General features: G+C 41.7%; 1 protein-coding gene across 5 annotated transcripts in view; it reads right to left on the bottom strand.

The window, feature by feature from the left end:
• The window catches only part of cntfr (ciliary neurotrophic factor receptor), a 380,088-nt gene that overhangs the window by 182,863 nt on the left and 172,878 nt on the right, over positions 1-24,347 (bottom strand). For 4 of the 5 annotated variants that reach the window (XM_059649256.1, XM_059649273.1, XM_059649261.1 and 1 more), the window contains one exon: positions 22,754-22,993. In XM_059649256.1, coding sequence (XP_059505239.1) covers positions 22,754-22,993 — 240 coding nt within the window. The remainder of the gene's footprint in view (positions 1-22,753; positions 22,994-24,347) is intronic. The other variant, XM_059649278.1, reaches the window with a different exon arrangement.

Here is a 24,347-nt window from a genome sequence, read left to right as displayed (position 1 = left end):
AATCCTTCCACTGCCACTCCAATTTTCTCTATCGCCCTGAGGAGATATCCTGAACTCTGGCAGCAGATAATATAAACTTCAGGTCTCAGGCTGGAGAAAACAGCATCGTTCTCGGCAAACATACTGTTCTCTACCACAACTACATTCCTATATTTTCCTTCAATCTGAATGGTCCCTGTATTGCAGTACCATGGTCAGTTTGCTAATCCTCCCTGCAGTTATCCACACAGTTTGCAAGAATCTTGTAACAGTTGTACAATTGCAGGGACAAAGGCTCCTCGAAATCTACCCCATGAGTCTGTAAATAGTCTCAGTATCCTGTCCCCAATCACATATTAGATAATTCAAACTAGGTCGAAGAGGTGTGATTACTTCCAACAAACAATCCAAGTAACTTTTCCCACCTTGATGTGGAGCCAATGTCCACAGCTCGGACTCTAGATCCTCAAATTTGATCCTAAGTTGTTTGAGCTGCAAACACATGTTCACTGTGGATCACTTTGGTGTCCAGCAGTTCTGACATACTGCAGCTACCGTTCATAACAAATCCTTGTTTTTGTACTTTGTGCCTCAACTTATAAGGCTTAGGACAGTCTATGACTTTGTTTACCATTATCTGAACCTGGTCTGCCACCTTCAATTATTTGTGCATATGAATCCCCAATTTTCATTGTCCCTACACCCTCGTCAGAGTTGTATCTTTTGATTTACATTGACTCTGCTTATTCGTACTGCCAAATTATATGACTAATTACTTCAGGATCATAGCTGGAGAATAGTTATGTGGGTTGGGACAATGACTGAGGCTTTAATTTCTTCGTAAAATAATTTGAGCTCGCTTAGCAGCTTTCTCATTCACAGACCATCATAAACCAATTCACAAGAATTGACAAGAATTCTACATCTGCAATCACTTTTGTAATACAGGCAAACTCAGCAGCTAACTTTCATTCAGTAAAATCACAGAAAAGAAAAAGATATGGGTAAATAAATACCTACTGTGTTTTATTAATACTATTTGAGCAAGTCACACTGACTGGAATATGGAGGATTCATTGCCCTTCTTAAATCAGTAAAATGACATCTTTTATGAGAAGTAGAATACGCCTTTATCCTACACAAAATAAGGTTCAAAACATCTCGCAATTGTAAATGAAAAGGCATCCCATCCTAAAGTGTGCTCCTAAGATGCTGCTTGGCCTGCTGTGTTCATCCAGCTCCACATTTTGTTATCTCGGATTCTCCAGCATCTGCAGTTCCCATTATCTCCCATCCTAAAGTGTGTCGGTTTTGGAAATTTCCCATTTAAACTTTAGGTCTGTCACAAGGTCCACAGAAAACCATGGGCCTCCAGCTAAAGAAAGGAGGTTTGTTTTTAAACTTGCACAAGACCTCAATCATCAAATGAGGCATTGTGTAATAACTTTGAACATCTCTGTACAGAAACATGTGAAAGCAGTGGAAGAAGGTACACCATAAAATCATTAATATGTTATCAGTACTGGAGGGTCACTACCATGAAGATTGGTTTGAGAAGCTAGGGATTTTGCTATGGTATATTCTGATTGACAAGTTGATGGGCAGGTAATTAGAGATAGCTTGCACTGATTAATTAAATGGCAATGAATCACATTCAGACAAACACACACATAAGGAGCAGGAGGACAACATTGCCCCCTCAAGCCTGTCTGCCATTTAATAAAGTCATGGCTAATCTGTTAACTCCACATTCTTGTCTCCAGCTGACAACTTTTACCCCTGGCTTATCAAGAAAATATCTGCACCTGCCTTAAAAATATTCAAATACACTGCTTCCAACAACTTTTGAAGAAGAGTTCCAAAGAGAAATCTCCTCAGTTCTGTCTTAAATGAATGACCACTTATTATCTACAATATGCACTGCAGAAATTCACCAAGGATCCTCAGACAGCACTTTCCCAAACCCACAAACACTTTCATCTCAAAGGCAAGGACAGAAGATGCATGGGAACACCACCACCTTCAAGTTCTCCTCCAGGCTCCTCACCGTCTTGACTTGAAAATATATTGCTGTTCCTTCACTGTCGCTGGGCCAAAATCCTGAAATCCCCTCCCTAATATCATTGTGGGTCAACCCACAGCAGGTGGACTGCAGCGGTTCAAGAAGGCAGCTCACCGCCACCTTCTCAAGAGCAACTAGTGACAGGCAATAAATCCTGGCCAGCCAGTGACACCCACATCCCAATTTTTTTTTAAGAAAGCTTTTAAGAATGTCCTTTAGGAAAGGAAAACTGCCATCCTTACCTAGTCCGACCGATCTGTGATTCCACACACACAGCAATATGGTTCTTTCCCAAGTGCCCTCTGGAAAATTGGATATGTGTTATATATGCTGGCCTTTCCAGCCATGCCCTCATCTCTTGAATGAAAATAAAAAGTGGTCTGACTGATGTCTTGTATAAATGATGCATAGCCTGGCTACTTTTTTTAAAATTCATTTTCACTTTCAAAGGACAATAGTCTTTCAATTCTTTCCTTGAACAGCAAATTAGCCTTTGTGCATCATACACAAGCACACACAGATCCTTATGCATCTCAGACTTCTACAATTTCTACATTCTGCTGGAAGGACAAGAGCAACATAGGATTACTACCTACCTGCAAGTTCCTCTCCAAAGCCATGCAGTGCTGCTGGAGTAAATGCTGGAACTCCCTTCCTAATGGTTCTGCTGGTGCCCTTACACCAAAACCTATAGCAGTTCAAGAAGACAACTCACCAACACCTTCTCCAGGTCAATGAGGAATAGCCAATAAATCCTGGCCTTTCCAGTGATTCCCATAACTTTGGAATGGATAATACAGGCCATAAATACCATTTTTGATATGTTTATGAAATATCTAATGATTCCACACCACCCTCTCTCTCAACCTCCTCATCCTCAACACACAACCCCAAACTAGGGTAATCACTTTGGGACGAACACAATACACGGACTAAGGGATCTAATGAAATTACCATCACATGACAGAAAGCAGATGGATAGGAACATGGATTGACACTTTATTACTCCACAAGGGGATTCAGCAAGCCAGCATATGTAGCGGTGAGGGACCATGTCGGGTGGAAAGAGAAATGCTGCTTAAAACAAAAAAAAAGTTATTTCAAGAAATCAGTCATGCCTTACTTACCTTACTTTCAACACTTCTTCACAGCAGGAATTCAGCTACAATTTTGCCTGTAAAAGCTAGGAACCTCCATGTTGATTTATCTCCAAGGAACCAAGAGCGAACCTTTCAGGCCAATGTTATTTTTCAACATGCATCTTAAAGGACTTGTTAAAAAAAATAACCTTTTTCCCTGTTACTCTCTTAGTAATCTAAGTATATGGTACATATATAGCAATCTTATTTGCTTTTTATGTATGTTTACAGATTTAGTCCATAGGTGTTTTGTTGCATTTATATTATGGATATTGGGAGAATAAGTATGAATCCATTTTGATTTAAATTTATAACAGAGCATGTTTTTGTCCCTTCGTTAACATAACAGCACTCAAACCAGTTAAAACATACCTTCTCAAAAATAGACTATGTTGAACTCAGCTGTGAGATGAGCAAAAGGGGGAAAAGATATCCTGACCACCTCTCGCCATCCATAACAGGCATCAATCACCCTGCGAGAACAAAACACTGTTCCCTACATTGTGTAATCTGTGTTTTCGAATGATCTAATGACACTCTGCATTGAAAGCATTCCATGATTTCACAATGAGATCACACAAAGTATCAGCCCGGGTAGCAAGATAACATTTCCACTTCCTGTGAATTTTTTCCCTCAATATCCACCAATCCCATTTGGAATGAACACTATAGTTGAATCATTCGTTGAGGAGCCCAAATGAAAATTGAACAACAAATGTTGGACAACTTGGCTTAACCGCATTTTTATTTTTGAAAATTATGATTATCATGATGACAAATCAGAATTACTTTCAAACACATTAACTTGAGGACAACACTTGTTTTTAACAACTGCGAGCAATACATAGGTGAAAAGTTAACTCCTAAGAGTGGAGCAGACTGACTTCTGAAACAGTCCCTGTGCAAACCCTGAAATGTTGCAACATGTAGGATGCTAGTATCTGCTCCCTGTTTTGATGGTACTTTTGGTCTTGGGCGTTATTTTGTCATTCCTGCACTAGCTTTTCAATAACACTAAATTCCCTTGCAGCAGCACCAATGCTTGACAAGCTAACAAACAGTACGACTTTCAGCTTGGAAACTGGCTTCATATTTTCATTCATTTTGTTGGATGAATAATTTCTTTTCAAGATTCACCAAATTGTTGTCTGTTCCACATAGGCATGTCTTAAAATTCAGCAGATCTGTTTGGTATTACAGCTTGTATCATTTGAGCCCTTATGCCCAATTATAAAGATACAAATATGTAAATCATTATCACTGGGGTGTAAAATTGCCACATACTGCTAATGGGAGTAACAATATGTCACTTTGAGTGATGGGGTTGGTGAACCTATATTCTGTGCATGTACAGAAACACGATTTTTGGAACCTGGAAAAGTGGGATGAGCTATAGAGTATGATCTATGGTATTAACATTGTTGTGTTAATAGAGGACATAAAAGTGACTCCTTACTAGCACTTGGAACCTATACTACAAACATAGAAAATACAAAATTATAAATGGAAACAATGTCCTAGCATTCTAGTCTTCAGCAACACTCCCCTGCCAACCTAATTCTGTACATCTGGCCAGTGTCACTGGGCCAGACACTACCATTTAATTTTGATTAAGATGTTTACTACTTTCTCCATATTTACAAGGACATCATAACAACTTGTTTGGAAGAACAGGCATTGAAAAGGAAACCAGACTCATAATCCTACTAACACTAAGTGAGGAAGGATATTCTGATAAATTATTTGTCAATTCATTAGTTATTCTTTTCTTTCAGCTGCTATGCATAAATCAAAAAAAAATCATCCTGGTGGCCAACAAAAAAAAACAATGTTCTCCTTTGTTGAGTATAGCTCAGTACTACACCACAGCTGAAATGCTGCCAACCATGCACTTGATTGTGAATTGGCTGCCTGTGATCAGCACGTTTCATTGAAATACGGGCAAGAGAACAAAATCACAACAACTGACTTGTGCTCAGATGTTTGGCGACATCCATGCAATGCTCATTGGAGTGCAGCTGACTCCAGATAAAGGAAACTGATCCCAAATGAAACTCTAATGCAGCAACAGAAATGCAGTGAACCATATCGCATTCCATTCACTCTCAGAGACTCAACATTCCTCCTTCAGAAACGATACAGCGCTTGATTAAATAATCTGGTTTTCAGATCAAAATGTTTTTAAATTACTTGGGCTTTTACCCTACTTATTTACCATCGATCTGTCTGGGTCTTTCACTTGCAATCCGAAAGATTATGTTTCACCAAGAAATTATGTTCATTCCAGAAACTTGCAATAAGTGCAATTTAGGAAACAATAAGGACTGCAGGTGCTGGAAGCCAGAGGCTATAGGTGAGAAGCCGGAAAAGCACAGCAGGTCAGAGAGCATACGAGGAGCAGGAAAGCCAACATTTTGGGCCGAAGTCTGGACGAAGGGTTTTGGCCTGAAACATTGACTTTCCTGCTCCTGAGATGTTATAGAACATAGAACAGTACAGCACAGAACAGGCCCTTCAGCCCAGTGATAATGGGAACTGCAGATGCTGGAGAATCCAAGATAATAAAATGTGAGGTTGGATGAACACAGCAGGCCAAGCAGCATCTCAGGAGCACAAAAGCTGACGTTTCGGGCCTAGACCCTTCATCAGAGATGGGGATGGGGTGAGGGTTCTGGAATAAATAGGGAGAGAGGGGGAGGCGGACCGAAGATGGAGAGAAAAGAAGATAGGGGGAGAGGAGAGTACAGGTGGGGAGGTAGCGAGGGGATAGGTCAGTCCAGGGAAGACGGACAGGTCAAAGAGGTGGGATGAGGTTAGTAGGTAGGAAATGGAGGTGTGGCTTGGGGTGGGAGGAAGGGATGGGTGAGAGGAAGAACAGGTTAGGGAGGCAGAGACAGGTTGGACTGGTTTTGGGATGCAGTGGGTGGAGGGGAAGAGCTGGGCTGGTTGTGTGGTGCAGTGGGGGGAGGGGATGAGCTGGGTTGGTTTTGGGATGCAGTGGGGGAAGGGGAGATTTTGAAGCTGGTGAAGTCCACATTGATACCATTGGGCTGCAGGGTTCCCAAGCGGAATATGAGTTGCTGTTCCTGCAACCTTCCGGTGGCATCATTGTGGCACTTCAGGCCCTTCAGCCCATGATGTTGTGCCGACCATTGATCCTCATGTATGCACCCTCAAATTTCTGTGACCATATGCATGTCCAACAGTCTCTTAAATGTCCCCAGTGACCTTGCTTCCACAACTGCTGCTGGCAATGCATTCCATGCTCTCACAACTGTCTGTGTAAAGAATCCGCCTCTGACATCCCCTCTATACTTTCCGCCAACCAGCTTAAAACTATGATCCCTCGTGTTAGCCTTTTCTGCCCTGGCAAATAGTCTCTGGCTATCAACTCTATTTATGTCTCTCATTATCTTGTATACCTCAATTAGGTCCCCTCTCCTCCTCCTTTTCTCCAATGAAAATGTCCGAGCTCCGTCTCGTCATAAGATAAACACTCCGGTCCAGGCAGCATCCTGGTAAACCTCCCCTGAACCCTCTCCAAAGCATCCACATCTTTCCTATAATAGAGCGACCAGAACTGGACGCAGTATTCCAAGTGTGGTCTAACCAAAGTTTTATGGAGCTGCAACAAGATCTCACGACTCTTAAACTCAATCCCCCTGTTAATGAAAGCCAAAACACCATATGCTTTCTTAACAACCCTGTTCACTTGGGTGGCCATTTTAAGGGATCTATGTATCTGCACACCAAGATCCCTCTGTTCCTCCACTCTGCCAAGAATCCTATCCTTAATCCTGTACTCAGCTTTCAAATTCAACCTTCCAAAATGCATCACCTCACATTTATCCAGGTTGAACTCCATCTGCCACCTCTCAGCCCATCTCTGCATCCTGTCAATGTCCCGCTGCAGCCTACAACAGCTCTCTATACTGTCAACAACACCTCCAACCTTCGTGTCGTCTGCAAACTTGCTGACCCATCCTTCAATCCCCTCATCCAAGTCATTAATAAAAATTACAAACAGTAGAGGCCCAAGGACAGAGCCCTGTGGAACACCACTCACCACTGACTTCCAGGCAGAATATTTTCCTTCTACTACCACTCGCTGTCTTCTGTTGGCCAGCCAATTCTGTATCCAAGCAGCTAATTTCTCCTGTATCCCATTCCTCCTGACCTTCTGAATGAGCCTACCATGGGGAACCTTATCAAATGCCTTACTGAAGTCCAGATACACCACATCCACAGCTCGACCCTCATCAACTTTTCTAGTCACATCCTCAAAGAACTCGATAAGGTTTGTGAGGCATGACCTGCCCCTCACAAAGCCGACTGCTGTACTTTTCCAGCCTCACACTTATAGACAGAGATGTGTGTGATTAAATTGGGTGAGATACTCAAAACTGCCTTTCTTGTAAATATTCTAATCCAAGTAGAAAGAAGCCGTAAATTTGATGGTTCCCAAAAGCAAGCCGAGAGATTGTGATTTGGAATCTGCCAGCATGTGTGGCTTCTGAAGTAAACAACACCTTAGCTTTGCATTACTTGTTAGTTCCTATGATTGTAGTTTGTGAACAGCAGTAGCCATGTTGTGGAATAACAGCACACTTCCAAAGTCCCGCAGTCCAAAACTGAAACTAGCTGCAGGTAAATTCAGTCTGTACTAATTAAAGCCAATTAAAACTAGCCACTATTACATATACAGCACTCTTCAAGGTCAATGAAGGCATCTTCAAGTGCCCTATCCTACCAAACTGGCTTGCACTCAATTTTCAGACAATGCTCAGTCTTCCTAATTCCCTTCAATCTGGCAACAATCTCTCACTTAGGACTTATGTCTAACATTCATATCTGCAGCTCAGTCTCTTCCGATATTCAATCACAATAGCCATAGCAGGCAAACAGATTGCACAACACTCACAGGCGCTCTTCACTTTCACCTGAAAGGCAAGGTACACATAGCCGGCAGCAAAGGGCAAACCAAACTGGGGGATGGCGCACTTATCCTTGCTGCCATTATTGACATGCTACGATCAGTAGCAGGGCTAAATCGAGGAACAGGGCAAGCACAACCACACAAAGGATGGGAATTAAGGGTGATTCATTGATGTTTATGTGCTAAATGGCATTTTCCCTGCCCTTCCTCATGTGCAAAGTATTTCTGAGGAATTTTCCTGTTGCTTATTATGAATTGAATTCAAGTAGATCAAAATTACTAATTGGATAATCAGGACTAATTGCTGTGACAGTGACCCTATCAGCAATGAAATGGTCCCTCCCTCCAGATGGAAATTCATACATTTGTGTTGTACAGTATGGGAATGAAAGGTCTAGTGCCTGATTACCAATTTGCAAAGACCTGCAGTATGACAAAAAAAACTAAACATAAGCTTCTTGGCTTCTTAGTTTTTCCTCATTGCATGCAAAGTTTTACATTCATTTTAAAATATCGCACTCAAATGGAAAAGTTATCCATTTATTCAAACGCCAAAATCGTGGTTTAGGGGAAGCACATCACTTAGTGTGATATCAAGGGACCTGTGCAACAGAGGTTTAACTTGGATAAGACGTTAAAGTGAGGCCCAATCTAATGGTTTAGCTCTGTGAAAAATAAGGTCTTATTTGAAGGCAGTTCCCTCAAAATTCTGGCCATTACAACTCCCTCAAGCAACACCACCAATTAACTTTCATTTCTGTTTGTGGGATTGTGTGTGCAAAACGGCTGTCATAGTTGGCTACAAAACAATTCGCACCTTCCAGTTGCAATTCATAAGTTGGAAAATGAATTAAAGCTGACATCGTTATATACTAAGGCAGTTCCTTGTACTTTACAGAAACAATGTACCATTAGAAACAAAATAATTCGATTATTGTTTCTGGTGCTAACTACAATTGTAACATATTTCAATGAAATGCCTCTTGCTTTGGTTCAAGTGTTACCTGACCACTTTATCAGCCGAAAAAGAATTGCATTTTGCATTCTTATAGTTCGCACCAAATCTCACACATGGGATTATTTTTAAATCTCCAAATAGTTTCGTAGTTATACAAATTCTGCACAGTTCCGTTTATAACTGAGCCTGATGCACAAAAACAGAATTTGCAGTTCAAACCATGAATTTTAAGCAGCAGTAATGAATTTGTTTCCTGTAGTCTGATACAGCTGATTGTTTTTAAAAACAACATAATTTAGAATTATCACCTGGCTTGAATGTGATCAGGTAGAAACATGCTGCATAATAAAACCAGAGAACAGTGCAAGTATCAGAGATAATGGGAACTGCAGATGCTGGAGAATCCGAGATAGCAAAGTGTGGAGCTGGATGAACACAGCAGGCCAAGCAGCATCTCAGGAGCACAAAAGCTGACGTTTCGAGCCTAGACCCTTCATCAGAGAGGGGGATGGGGAGAGGATTCTGAAATAAATAGGGAGAAAGGGGGAGGCGGACCGAAGATGGATAGAGAAGAAGATAGGTGGAGAGGAGAATATGGGTGGGGAGGTAGGGAGGGGATAGGTCAGTCAAGTCAAGGGGGCGGGATGAGGTTAGTAGGTAGGAAATGGAGGTGCGGCTTGAGGTGTGAGGAGGGGATAGGTGAGAGGAAGAACAGGTTAGGGAGGCAGGGATGAGCTTGGCTCATTTTGAGATGCAGTGGTGGGGAGGGGAGATTTTGAAGCTTGTGAAATCCACATTGATACTATTGGGCTGCAGGGTTCCCAAGCGGAATATGAGTTGCTGTTCCTGCAATCTACGGGTAGCATCATTATGGCACTGCAGGAGGCCCAGGATGGATATGTCGTCTAAGGAACAGGAGCGGGAGATGAAATAGATCTCGAATTACACAAGAGAACACTGGCAAAAACCAAGTATATCTGGGTACAGTTTAACTTCAAATCAAACACAGTGTGAGAGAACACCTCTTCAGTCTTTCTCGTCCTGCTGTCCAGAGTACATTCATCACCAAATTTACAAGTACACGTTCTTCTGTATTTTTGACTATAGAAAGCAAATGTTATAGAATATTTATGACACACCCATCCAGACATTATTCTGTATCCTGCACACTGCCATCCAGACATTGCTAGTTATTCTTTGTTAAAAATTTCACTACTTCACATTACTAGTTGCTTTGTGTGTAACACAATCTCATCCTTCAGGCAGAAGTTATGCGATGTAAGTTGAGCATTAGATGCGTTTATATATTAAATTCAGGTCAGTTGTAGCTTGCTGATGTACTTTAACCTAAATAAATTTCTACAACAGTACAAGTTATTTTATTACTTACAACAGGATTAAATTATACAAAAAATGAACAGGAAATTGCTGTTTTAAAATCTATAACATTAAGACAGCTGCTAGCTTCAGGGAATTCTCTTGCTCTCAGGCCCAGCCAATTGGTGCCTTTTAAAGTTTTAGCTGGAAAACTGCAGGACTGAATATTCCCCTACACAGATGTCAAGGGTAGGTTTATTTAGCTTTGTTCATGTTACACTTTCATTTTATATCAGCATGCTACTGCTAAAACATACTCAATGACATTTTGAAAACATTAATACTGCATTCCTGGTCTATCTTTCACAAATTTGTTTCTTCCATTTGCACACAATCTTAATTTTGGTTTAGATTATTCCTAAGTACCAGATGAGGCTTCAACAATTTTATAATTTTTGTTCCTTAAATATAAGGACGTTTTTAAATTTCTCAGTGAATTTTCTAAAATTTGTCCAATTCATTAAGTCTTGGGGCAGGCAAATTCAGGGCTGATTAACTCCCAACCCACCAGTAAGAAAGCTCGCTGATTTAAGAACCAGTTACAAACTTAATAAACTGACTGGCAAGCTTTTCATCCAAAAAGCTTCACCAATGATGTGTCTGTGAATATAATGTTGGCACATTACAAGTAGCTGTAATAAGTGTCCATTGGATTCTTAAAGTCTACATTATCTGGGGAGTGTTGCCAAACAGGGACCTTGGGGTGCAGGTTCATAGTTCCTTGAAAGTGGAGTCACAGGATAGTGAAGGAGGTATTTGGTGCGCTTGCCTTTATTGGTCAGAGCATTGAGTATAAGAGGTGGGAAGTCATGCTGCAGCTGTACAGGACATTGGTTAGGCCACTTTGGAATACTGCATTCAATTCTGGTCTCCCCAAGTAAGAAGGATGTTGTAAAACTTGAAAGAATTCAGAAAAGATTTACAAGGATGTTGCCAGTGTTGGAGGGTTTAGCTACAGGGAGAGGCTGAATAGGATGGGGCTATTTTCCCTGGAGCATCGTCGGCTGATGGTGGGATGAAACTTGTTAATATTGTTGTGTATTTGTTTCACTGATTCCTTGCCATGAATCCAAAGGAAGAAAATTTGGTCAATGTATCTGGTGTACGGCATTGGTTGGAGGCTTTCTGCAGTTCAAACTTGTGCATGAAAATATTGGCATAATGGAGTGCAAGTTTGATCCTCATGGCTGTTCTGTTTGACTGGATGAACATAAGAACATAAGAACTCGGAGCAGGAGTACGCCATCTGGCCCCTCGAGCCTGTCCCGCCATTTAATAAGATCATGGCTGATCACCTCCACTTTCCCACCCACTCACCAAAACCCTTAATTCCATTACTGTTCAAAAATTTATCTAGCCTTGCCTTAAAAACATTCAGCGAGGTGGCTTCAACCGCTTCACTGGGCAGGGAATTCCATAGATTCACAACCCTTTGAGTGAAGAAGTTCCTCCTGACCTCAGTCCTACATCTGCTTCCCTTTATTTTGAGGTGATGCCCTCTAGTCCTATTTTCACCTGCTGGTGGAAACAACCTCCCTGCCTCCACCTTATCTATTCCCTTTGCAATCTTATATCTTTCTATAAGATCTCCCCTCTGGTTGTTGAAGGTGCAGACATTTGAATGAGGAGGAACATGATGGGCATCTACAGATGCTGAAAGGCTCTCTCATAAGAACGTGATGTGATGCTCAACTCATCAACTGGCAGTTCTGATGTGGCACAGTGAAAAACCGCAACAACTTCCTCAGTAGATAGACATAGGACATAACGATACAGTACCCTATGTTGTCTAGTACTTCCCTGGAATGGAGAAACTACACCATGTTTTTCACAGTCTTCAACATCTCAGTGATATCGATGAGCATCTCACCAAGATCCTTCCTACGCCTCGACTTCTTGCCTTCAAACAACCACCAAACCTTGAACAGACCATAGTTTGCAGCAAACTACCCAATCTTCAGGACAACATTGACCTCAACACCACACAACCCTGCCACGGCAACCTCTGCAAGACTTGCCAGATAAGCAACATGGACATTACCATCACATATGGGAACACTACACACATTTACAGCAGATACTCATGTGACTCGGCCAATATTGTCGACCTCAAATTGTGCAAGCAAGGATGCCCCAAGGCATGGTATATTGGCGAGACCATGCAGATGCCATGACAATGGATAGATGCTGTGCAACAATTGCCAGGCAGGAATGCTCCCTGCCAGTTGGGGAACATTTCAGCGGTCAAGGACATTCAGCTTCCAATCTTCGGGTAAGTGTCTTCCAAGGTGGCCTTTGAGATACACAGCAATGCAGAGTCACTAAGCAGAAACTGATAGCCAATTCTGTATCCATGAAAACGGCATCAACTGTGATCTTGGGTTCATGTCGTGCTAGATGTGATCCCACCATACTGTTCTGTATCTGTAAAATCCTCCTTCCTGCCCTGTTTTGCCACTATCCTCTTAATAACTTCTTATGGTCTTTCTACTTTAATTAGTTTGTAAAGTTTTAGATTATTTGTTACTTTTGTTAGACCTTCGGCATGTGCCTCTTATACCTATCATGTTATTCTAGTTATCTGGTTTGTCTCCAGCATAGCCTTATTTTTAATATTGTGTAATTATCTATTTGCCTCAATTATTTGGATTATAGGTCATCCCTTCACTTGCTTTTCAGCTGTTGACATTTTACTCACACTGTCTGACACTTTTGATCACCTGCAGAGAATTGTCAATAGACCTGTTGATACTCCACTCAAATCATCTGTATGATCTTTTGATCTCCCTGATTATAAATTCCATGCCTGTCAGATTAGATTCCCTGCAGTGTGGAAACAGGTCCTTCGGCCCGACAAGTCCACACTACCCCTTGAAACATCCCACCCAGACCCAGATCCAGACTCATTCCCCTATAACCCACACACCCCTGAACACTACAGGCAATTTAGCATGGCCAATTCACCTAGCCTGCACATCTTTGGACTGTGGGAGGAAACCAGAGCACCCAGAGGACACCTAAGCAGGCACGGGGAGAATGTGCAAACTCCACACAGACAGACACCCGAGGCTGGAATCGAACCTGGGTCCTTGGTGCTGTGAGGCTGCAGTGCTAACCACTGAGTACCGTGCTTGGCTTCATTTTAACTGATAAAGGAGCAGCGTTCCAAAAGCTTGTGATTTCAAATAAACCTGGACTATAACCTGGTGTTACATGACTCCACCATTTATATCTAATTAATGCCAACTTCAATCTATAGAAAATAGCTGTAAATCATCTTTTCAGAAAGTAGTTGAATTTAAAGGCTTTTTGATGTCCCCAAGTTCTGTCATAAATATCAGCTTTGACATGATTGGTTAGAAAAGTCTCTTCACCACTGTGCCATTTAGTAAAGAATTCTGCAAACTTTTCTTTCAGTCATTTTTTGATTTTTCTTCACAAACTACTGTATCGTACAATATGACAGAGGTTTCTTTTCCATACATCCCCACGTTGGAGGCAGAATGACACAGGAGGAAGAGAAGAGCTGTGGGCACACCAAAGCAGACAGTAGCAAATTAAGAATGACTATCTTCAAAATATACAGGTCACAATACTACCTCAATGAGATACTAGGAGAGATCTAATTGATGATTCAGTAAAATCAGGATCCACTGCATGCAGACTTCCAAACAAACATTCTATAAAATACAGGCATACCTCAAAATACTAGAATTTATCACACAAAGTGGCTTTATTGTGTGCACATGTATAATTGCTCTTTTCACTGATGCTTCTGACCCAAATGTCTTTGTGTACCTTCTTAAACTTTTCTTGGGTTTTTTTCGTCAAGTTTATCTCTGCTGACCAAGAATGCCAAGTGGTCCTTGACTCTGCTGTGATTCTCTTGAGTCAATCTGAATCAAGGTGGCTCTTCACTCAGGGCCAGAAAATGCTGAAATAGTTTGGGTTAACATGTGTGTTTATAGATCATCACAGAGCCCCTATGTTATGGAGGCAGGCCATTTGGCTTGTTAAATCCACACTGACCCTACAAAGACCATCTCACCCAAACCCACCCTCTATCCTATTCCTGTAACCCTACATTACCATGGCTAATCCACCTGGGCTGCACATCCCTGGACACTACAGGCAATTTCGAATGGTCAATCCACCTAAGCTGCACATCTTTGGACTGTGGGAGAAAACCCACACAGGCATGGGGAGAATACACAATCTCCACACAGTGGCCCGAGGGTGGATTCGAACCAGAGTCCCCAGGGCCGTGAGGCCACGGTTCTCTGATTCTGAGATTTTTTGGGTTAGCACTAGGAGCATTTTCCGACCACCTGTTCCAGGCTGTAACATATTGTCGAGCTCTGAGAGATTTAATTTTTCTCATATCCTCAGAGAAGGCCCATGTGAGTACAATGGCCATGCAGCAGAAACTTTTAAACTGAGATACCAGAGAACTGAACAAATAAACTTTACAAACAAATAAGAGACAGATTATTTTGTGTGGAGAAAAAGGCTGCCCTAGTAAATTAATAAAACAGCTAGAACACAAGAATGTGTTCACAAGGAGAGCCACCATCCTGTACAAGGTACATGGTGCATTGGCTCTCTGAAATTCTGACTCCAAACATTCCATGCTGCTGGCTCCCAATCACCACTAAGAGATCATCCAGGCTGGGCTCCTGGCAATGATCTGCTCTTCCTTTGGTTCTCTTCTGCCATCCTGTATAAGATCATCAGTATCCACTTAGAATTGCTAATTCCATATTAAGCAGCACAGATTCCTTTAAACAGCAAGCAGCTTTATATAGAGCTACCACCGCTATTAATCGAAGGTTCACATCACCTACCCACCTGACTCTGACTTTCTGATATTTTACTGGAAATGTCGGGAGGGGGTGAGGTGGGGACAGCGTGCAGAGCAAGTGCACCCACCTTGGACCTTACGGGACCAATGAAGGCAACTTGAAAATCTCACTCCATCTTTCAACAGTACTTTACCAGCATTCTCATAGCCATACAGGATAGACTGGTGTCAGCAAGGGGCTGGATCATCCTTTACAGGTCCCCTGGGTCAATCAGAATCATCCCTTCCCTGCAACCCGCTGGCCAAGCTCAACCTCTCTTCTAATTTCCCCCTGGGTTCTCTTGAAGACAACCACCCCTCTCAACTCCTCGCTGAAACTCCCGATTGTACACTTAACCTGGGCTCCTTGGTGTTACGGGACAACCAGTGAGCTCTGCTGAGACGACAGAACTGCTGCCATCTGACCAGCAGGCAGCCCTCTAAGGCAAGGCTCCCTCCCAAGACAGAAGTAGAAGTCTCACTGCATTGCTCCCTGTAATAAATAGCTGAGATATCATTCTAGCAATACAAAACATTTGTCACCCCCATCCCAATCCTCCCTTGTTTTCCTCAAGCACAGCAGTCTGGATTTCCAAGATGTGCAGAACCTTTCATTACGTGTCTGAGCCCTCAACTGATGCTGGCTTCGCTGTCAAGTTATCATGACTGGCAGAAGTCCTGCATGAGAAATCTCTGATGTTGCAACAACCTGCCAAGAATTTCAGACCCTGTGATTTCATAGTTCGTTGTGATATTTTATGCTCAGCTTTTATCAAGAACATGCACAACTCATTTCACGACTCTTTGCATCAAAGTAATAACAGACATTCCTGAGTCTATAAGCTAACAAAAATGAACTCAGAAGCTTCTGGAAAGCCACTTAAGTGGAAAACTCTCGTAAACTGTAATAGTACACATCATTATTTGCCTCCTGTACCTATTGTATAATCAGCATGCAGCATTGTTAAACTGAAAACAAAACACAGAATCCAACCACATCAATATCTTGAAGAAACAGAGTCTTTTAAAACTAAATATTTGCTGTTGGGGAGAAAAGAAAGAGAACATTGTGGTTTACAAAGACTCACGAGCAGTACAACTTTTATGTTCTAATGTCAGGACAGGACCACTGCTGTAACGAATGGGTTTATGACCATCTGGAGGATTTATATAACAAACCACATGTAAACAAAATGAGGAAAGAAAAAGAGATGTTTCATGCAGTTACAGTTGGTATTGATTAAAGAATTAACTGCAAGAAATGCATCCCCAACACACTGAATTCATGCCTGCTGTCTGTTTTATCCAGCTTCGAGTGTCGCTAACTTGGATAAGTGGCAGATTTGATTAACATATTCAAACTGGAGTCCTGAGGTGACGCTGTCTCTGTTAAGTGTCAGGAGATCCAGGGGAGAATGGGAGGCCCTTTCCTGCATTCCTTGAAAGGCATGGGGTGATCCCTTCAACCTTCCCAGCCTTAAGCTTCACTTCCCAAGTTCCCTTAGTTTTTATATTAAATGGAGACAAACTTTTTAAACTGTTCATCCTAGCACCCAGTAGCACATTCACATTCTATTCACTCATGGGACGTGGACATTGCTGACTGGGTCAGGATTTTATTGCTCATTCCTAAATGCCCTTGACAGGAAGGTGATAAGATGCTGCTTGCCCCCTGCAGTTCATTTGATGAAGACCACAACATCATTAAGAAGGGAATTCCAGGATTTTGAACCAAAACACTGAGGGGACAGCAATATATTTCCAAGTCAGAATGGTAAGTGGCTTGGAAATAAACTTGCAAATGGTGGCTGTCCCATGTATCTGCTGCTTTGATAGTGGCAAAAGTAGGTCAACTTTTAACTTCCATCATCTGATTTAAAGAATTCTGTCTTTCCCATTTTAATGTTGATGCAACCAGGCAACAGTATCTGGCATAATAATAAAATGTGAGGCTGGATGAACACAGCAGGCCAAGCAGATGGACATGTCCATCATGGGCCTCCTGCACTGCCACAATGATGCCACCCGAAGGTTGCAGGAACAGCAACTCATATTCCGCCTGGGAACCCTGCAGCCTAATGGTATCAATGTGGACTTCACCAGTTTCAAAATCTCCCCTTCCCCCTACTGCATCCCTAAACCAGCCCAGTTCGTCCCCTCCCCCCACTGCACCACACAACCAGCCCAGCTCTTCCCCCACACCCACTGCATCCCAAAACCAGTCCAACATGTCTCTGCCTCCGTAACCGGTTCTTCCTCTCACCCATCCCTTCCTCCCACCCCAAGCCGCACCCCCATCTACCTACTAACCTCATCCCACCTCCTTGACCTGTCCGTCTTCCCTGGACCGACCTATCCCCTCCCTACCTCCCCACCTATCTTCTTTACTCTCCATCTTCGGTCCGCCTCCCCCTCTCTCCCTATTTATTCCAGTTCCCTCTCCCCATCCCCCTCTCTGATGAAGGGTCTAGGCCCGAAACGTCAGCTTTTGTGCTCCTGAGATGCTGCTGGGCCTGTTGTGTTCATCCAGCCTCACATTTTATTATCTTGGAATTCTCCAGCATCTGCAGTTCCCATTATCTCTAACAGTATCTGGCACCCACTTGGATCCTTCTGTGTAATGACAAAATGACAGCTATAAATTTGTCTCACATGCTTTCTTTTCTTTCTCTACATTTTCTTCCTCTCATTCCCATTTTTCCTGAGTATTCATCATCTTATTTTTAATGCAATGGATATCTAATTTTACAGAGAATGCATAGAATTTATGAAGATCCCCAATTGAACCTATACAACTTTAATACCATCAGTCACTAGTGGTATGAATTCTACGAAATCTTAACTCAGTATGTTTATTGTCCACAAGTAAAAAGAAAACACAGCGAATGTGAATGTACACATGGTCTTTCATGATACAGTGTTACTAATTTGAAAGGTCATATTTTTAATTCGAACATTGAGCTTTCTCATCTAAGGTTATGCACCAGTTTTGCACTAATGCTGGCTAAATCAAAACTAAGCATCCTACAGTTTACAATCTATTAAATCTTTACCTTGAAGTCATCAAACAGCTATGTTCAAGTGTACCTTGACTTTGGTATTGCCCTGGACTATGATCCTTGGCCCTTCATCAATGTTGCTGAATAAAGCAAAAACTGTGCTGTTAAAATTTGGCTTATGTCAGGATTATCTTGGGACTTAATATTTTCAGTCAATTTTTCTCTAGTATTGTCGCCTTATCCAAGATTTGCGTGTACAAAGTTGAATTAATAGAAAGAATTTCCTGTTGCACAATTTCTTGTACTTAGATAATTACAATGGAAAATTTCCCAAAATACAAATGATTTGTACCAACACAGCCTTAAAATTAGAGGGGGTAAATTTAAAACTGAAATCAGACGATATTTCTTCAGCCAGAGAGTGGTGGGCTTGTGGAATTCATTGCCACAGAGTGCAGTGGAGGCCGGGACGTTGGATGCCTTCAAGGCAGAGATCGACAAATTCTTGATCTCAAAAGGAATCAAGGGCTACGGGGAGACTGCAGGGAAGTGGTGTTGAGATGGCCATCAGCCATGATTTAAATGTTGGAGTGGATTTGATGGGCCGAATGGCCTTACTTCCACTCCTATGTCTTATGGTCTTATTTCATACTGTTATCACTTTTAAATAACTGGATTTGATAGACTCAAAACAGCACAAGCCAGACTTCATGCAGAACTTTATTCTTGTTCTGAATTCAAGTCATGGTAACATGACTTATAGAGACAAAAAGCTATTAATTTACTAAGGAAACACAAACAAAATTTTTCAGCCAACAGAAGTGAATGTGAAAGTTCAGGTAGACAATGAGATCCTATTTCATTTTCCATTCATTTATCACTAACATTTATTTAAAGTCTATTTGCCTAAGTGTATTGGGTTTATGTGTAACTGGATGTGTCTGTAATTTAATTTGCTTGCTTTGGGCAATACCTGTCAAGGTTGAAACTTTGTATGTTTGAAGTGTAAATTTATCAGATAACAAAGATAGTTTAGTAAAATGCTCAGATTCAGTTAAAATGTCATTTTTTTTATTACGTTCTCTCGTCCTGTTCCTATCCATGGTAAAGAACATTTGTAGGCGAGAAAGGCAAGTGGGAATCATCTAACTAATGACAAACATTTTCTGGTATCCATTCCAGGAGTGCCACAGCAGTGCTAGAACAGCATTACTAGGATGGGGGTTTTCAACTGAATGCTGCTTCAACAAGTTTTGAGAGAAAAGGAAATTCTTTCTGGTGACAGTTTAGACAGTAAGAGTCCCATTTAAAGTCAGAGGAAATGATGACATCAAGAAAACTAATTATTAAAAAAAAGGTCGAGCTACCAACTCTATAATTAATGGGCTCGCAGCAACTTCCATCATCAAGTAACTTTCTGCTGTACCAACAACTATGCAGTAGTTATTGCTTCAGTTTTAGAAAAAAGCAGTTTTTTTTTCCCCCTCAAGCTGGCCAGGAACCCTCAAGTCAAAAGGAAGATAGTGATTTTTTTTTAAGCTTGAAATAAATCCATCAGCGTGTTTGCACTGCTTTAGAATATTTTGCCCTCTGGAGCATTTTTCCTTTGGCACATATCTTTTCCTATTCAAAAAGACTCTTTTTCTGTTTAACTGTTTGCGCCTTCATTTCTCTTATTTTTCTTTTTGCTTATTCCTAATGCTGTTTTCTATTCTTGTTCTTTAAAGGGCCTTGCAACAAGGAATGCTACAGAAATGTAAGTCATTGAAGTATATTGTCTAAAGGGTTCGCCTGACTTGCATGTCAGCTCATCTCAGTGGTTGTATTTCACTGCTGGATGAAAAATATCACGACTTCAAACCTCACCCTGGGTCTTAAGTAAGCAATGTAGATTAACACTTCAGTCAAGTACTGAAGGACAACTGCTGTAACGGTACAAGTAATTTTACACAACTTACTGCCATCAAATGTTATGTGACTTTCAGATGGTACAAATCATCCCCCTTTGCACTTCCCATGAGACACCACTGCAGTCTCCTACCTTTGCAGAAACATACGCACATCAGTAATCACATAATCCTAGACTGCTTGTGAATAGTCTACTTTACCTCACTCCAAACAATTGCTTATTTATTTTCAATGTTAGAAATAACCTTAATTTCTATCTTGTTTGTAGTAGTCTATTCTACTTACCTTTTCCAACCACTTTTTTCTAAAGCCAGCAGCACAGATTTACTTCTCATTGGGAACTAACTTGATTCTAACTCTTTAAATGACAGTATAGTACGGAAAAAGACTTAAACCCTACAAACGGTGGAAATCTAAAGTAAAAATGGGCTGAAAATATGCAACAGGCTTCTCAGTAGATGAAGAGAGAAAATATAAATTATTCTGGATGTGAGTTTGCTCGCTGAGCTGGAAGGTTAGTTTTCAGACATTTCATCACCATTCTAGGTGACATCATCAGTGAGCCTCTGACGAAGCGCTGGTGTTATGTCATGCTTTCTATTTATCTGTTTAGGTTTCCTTGGGTTGCTGATGTCATTTCCTGCGTTGGTGATGTCATTTCCTGTTCTTTTTCTCAGGGGACGGTAGATTGGCTCCAAATCAATGTGTTTGGTTAATGGAGTTCCGGTTGGAATGCCATGCTTCTAGGAATTCTCGTGCGTGTCTCTGTTTGGCAAATCCTAGGATGGATGTGTTGTCCCAATCAAAGTGGTGTCCTTCCTCATCTGTATGTAAGGATACGAGTGATAGTGGGTCATGTCGTTTTGTGGCTAGTTGATGTTCATGTATCCTGGTGGCTAGCTTTCTGCCTGTTTGTCCAATGTAGTGTTTGTCACAGTTCTTGCGAGATATTTTGTAGATGACGTTCGTTTTATTTGTTGTCTGTATAGGGTCTTTTAAGTTCATTAGGTGCTGTTTTAGTGTGTTGGTGGGTTTGTGGGCTACCCTGATGCAAAGAGGTCCAAGTAGTCTGGCGGTCATTTCGGAAATGTCTTTGATGTAGGGGAGAGTGGTTATGGTTTCTGAGCCCGTTTTGTCTGTTTGTTTGGGTTTGTTGCTGACAAATTGGCGGATTGTGTTCATAGGTTACCCATTCTTTTTGAATACGCTGTAGTTCAGACACAGGAGCAACCATCCCAACACCCACAAACGAAGCTGCATTAGAACATTATTCCAATGAGCCACCACACACTGCAGCACAGAGGAACTATGAAGAGCAGAAGAAAATCACCTATACAGTGTATTCAAAAAGAATGGGTACCCTATGAACACAGTCCGCCGATTTCTTAGCAACAAACCCAAACAAACAGACAAAACGGGCTCAGAAACCATAACCACTCTCCCCTACATCAAAGACATTTCCGAAATGACTGCCAGACTACTTGGACCTCTTGGCATCAGGGTAGTCTACAAACCCACCAACACACTAAAACAGCAGCTAATGAACTTAAAAGACCCTATACAGACAACAAATAAAACAAACGTCATCTACAAAATACCTTGCAAGAACTGTGACAAACACTACATTGGACAAACTGGCAGGAAGCTAGCCACCAGGATACATGAACATCAACTAGCCACGAAACGACGTGACCTACTATCACTCGTATCCTTACATACAGATGAGGAAGGACACCACTTTGTTTGGGACAACACATCTATCCTAGGACAAGCCAAACAGAGACATGCACGAGAATTCCTAGAAGCATGGCATTCCAATCGGAACTCCATCAACAAACACATTGGCTCCAAATCAATCTACCATCCCCTGAGAAAAAGAACAGGAAATGACATCACCAACACAGGAAATGACATCAGCAACCCAAGGAAACCTAAACAGATAAATAGAAAGTGGGACATAACACCAGCGCTTCGTCGGAGGCTCACTGATGTTACCTAGAATGGTGACGAAACGTCTGAAAACCAACCCTCCAGCTCAGCGAGCAAACGCACATCCAGAACCTCAACCTGAGCTACAAATCTTCTCAAAACTCGCTAATATAGATTATTGTTTCAGATGTAGATTCTTCAATTCTGACAAGTCGTTGATAGCCAAAACACTAACCTGACTTTTCTTTTTATGGATACTGATGGGCCTGCTGGGCATGTCTGGTACACATTACTGTTCCAGTGTTTAAACAACAAAACACTTGGTAACCCCAAAGCCGCTGTTCAATTACGATAGTTAGAACTCTGAATCTTACATAATCTGTCTTTAACAGTGACACAAGCTGAGGAATCCAACATCATTAGTACAGGAAGTCTAAAGTTTCATTTGTTTTCAATAAAATTCAAACATTTCATCTTTCAGGGTACACAGGATTCCAAAGCTGTTTAGTAAGACTTTTCAGTCACATTATTCCAGGATCATTTATGTACACAGTAGGCTAGTTTCCTTAAAAGATGTCACTTTTTTTTTGGATTCCATCAAAAATAAATGCTTAAAAAGCACTTACTTCCAGCTTGGATTATTACTTGATTTTTCAACTTTCCGCTGTGCTTCTCAAGGCAGCTATAGGTTCCACTTTGTGCTGTATCTATGTTTTGGAGGGTGAGATTACAGCCTTGAAGAAGCTGGTCTTCCTTGTGGCCTATCACATGCCCATTAAACCTCCATATCACTGGGGTACGGCTGTCAGATGTCTCACACTGCAGGGTTACATTGCTGCCAATTCTTTTGTAGTATGTCCTTCCTTCTGAAATTAAAGAAAATATTTGTAATGTTACCAAAGATATCATAGATGGATTATTTAGCCAAGCTGCTTCTATTTTCTCCCCTAAAAGCTACAGACTTATTTACTTGCAGACTTCTTTTTCAATACAATAGAATATAGAAGAGAGTACTTTGTTGTCATGTGACTTACTCTGCCACCAATTTACACGAGAGAGAAAAGAAAAAAGAAAAGAAAAATAAATGCTTTGGAAGATTATCGGTTCCCAATGATTTTGATAGTTCCGTGACAGCTCTTTTACGCATATGCATGTGTACTTAAGTACAGACGTACAGGGGTGCAGTGAAAAATTGTACAATGTTGCTTCTTATAGCATCATATCATAGGGCAGCACAGTGGCTCAGTGGTTAGCAATGCAGCCTCACAGCGCCAGGGACCTGGGTTCGATTCCAGTCTCGGGTAACTGTCTGTGTGGAGTTTACACGTTCTCCCCACGTCTGCGTGGGTTTCCTCCGGGTGCTCCGGTTTCCTCCCACAGTCCAAAGATGTGCAGGCTAGGTGGATTGGCCATGCTAAATTGCCCGTAGTGTTCAGGGGTGTGTGGGTTATAGGGGGATGGGTCTGGGTGGGATGCTTCAAGGGGCAGTGTGGACATGCTGGGCCGAAGGGCCTGTTTCCACATTAGATCAGTTTAGATTACCTCCAATCATAGAATATATCATAGAATCCCTACAGTATGGAAACAGGCCCTTCGGCCCCGAAGAGTCAACACCGAACCTCAGAGTATCCCACCCAGACCCATTCCCGACACTACGGGCAATTTAGCATGGTCAATCCGCCATCCCATCATCTTAGGTACAAGTGCCTAGGTACAAGTCTTAGACACAAAAAAAGGAATAAGCAAAGTAGGTGCATTACTTTACAGAAATAAAACATCCTTAAAAGGATAGTTCATTACAGTCTTATAAACAATTGACACATAAACATTATGTTGCAGTAGCTGAGCACAGGGGCTTCCACAAGTGATCTGGCCGCCTGCGCCAGACCCCGTTCAACAACCGGCCCAGCCCCCAGCCTGCTCCTCACTAGGTCTCAGCTGCTTCAACGTAAGGTTTCTCCAGGACTGCTTCTCCACGGCTTCGGAATTAGCCCCGGGGCTCGCTGGCCCCTCCGTTCTCTCCATCAGTTGAATAAAAAGCAAGAAGGAGCACAATGAAAGAAAAGAGTTTTCGGAGCAGAGGAGCTCCGAGTGGATTGACTTACTCTGCCACCAATTTACACGAGAGAGAAAAGAAAAAAGAAAAGAAAAATAAATGCTTTGGAAGATTATCGGTTCCCAATGATTTTGATAGTTCTGTGACAGCTCTTTTACACATAT

Source organism: Stegostoma tigrinum, chromosome 1 (assembly GCF_030684315.1).
Source record: "Stegostoma tigrinum isolate sSteTig4 chromosome 1, sSteTig4.hap1, whole genome shotgun sequence".
Lineage (NCBI taxonomy): Eukaryota > Metazoa > Chordata > Chondrichthyes > Orectolobiformes > Stegostomatidae > Stegostoma > Stegostoma tigrinum.
The sequence above is the reverse complement of the archived record's forward strand: the minus strand, read 5'-3'. Positions and strand labels throughout refer to the sequence as shown.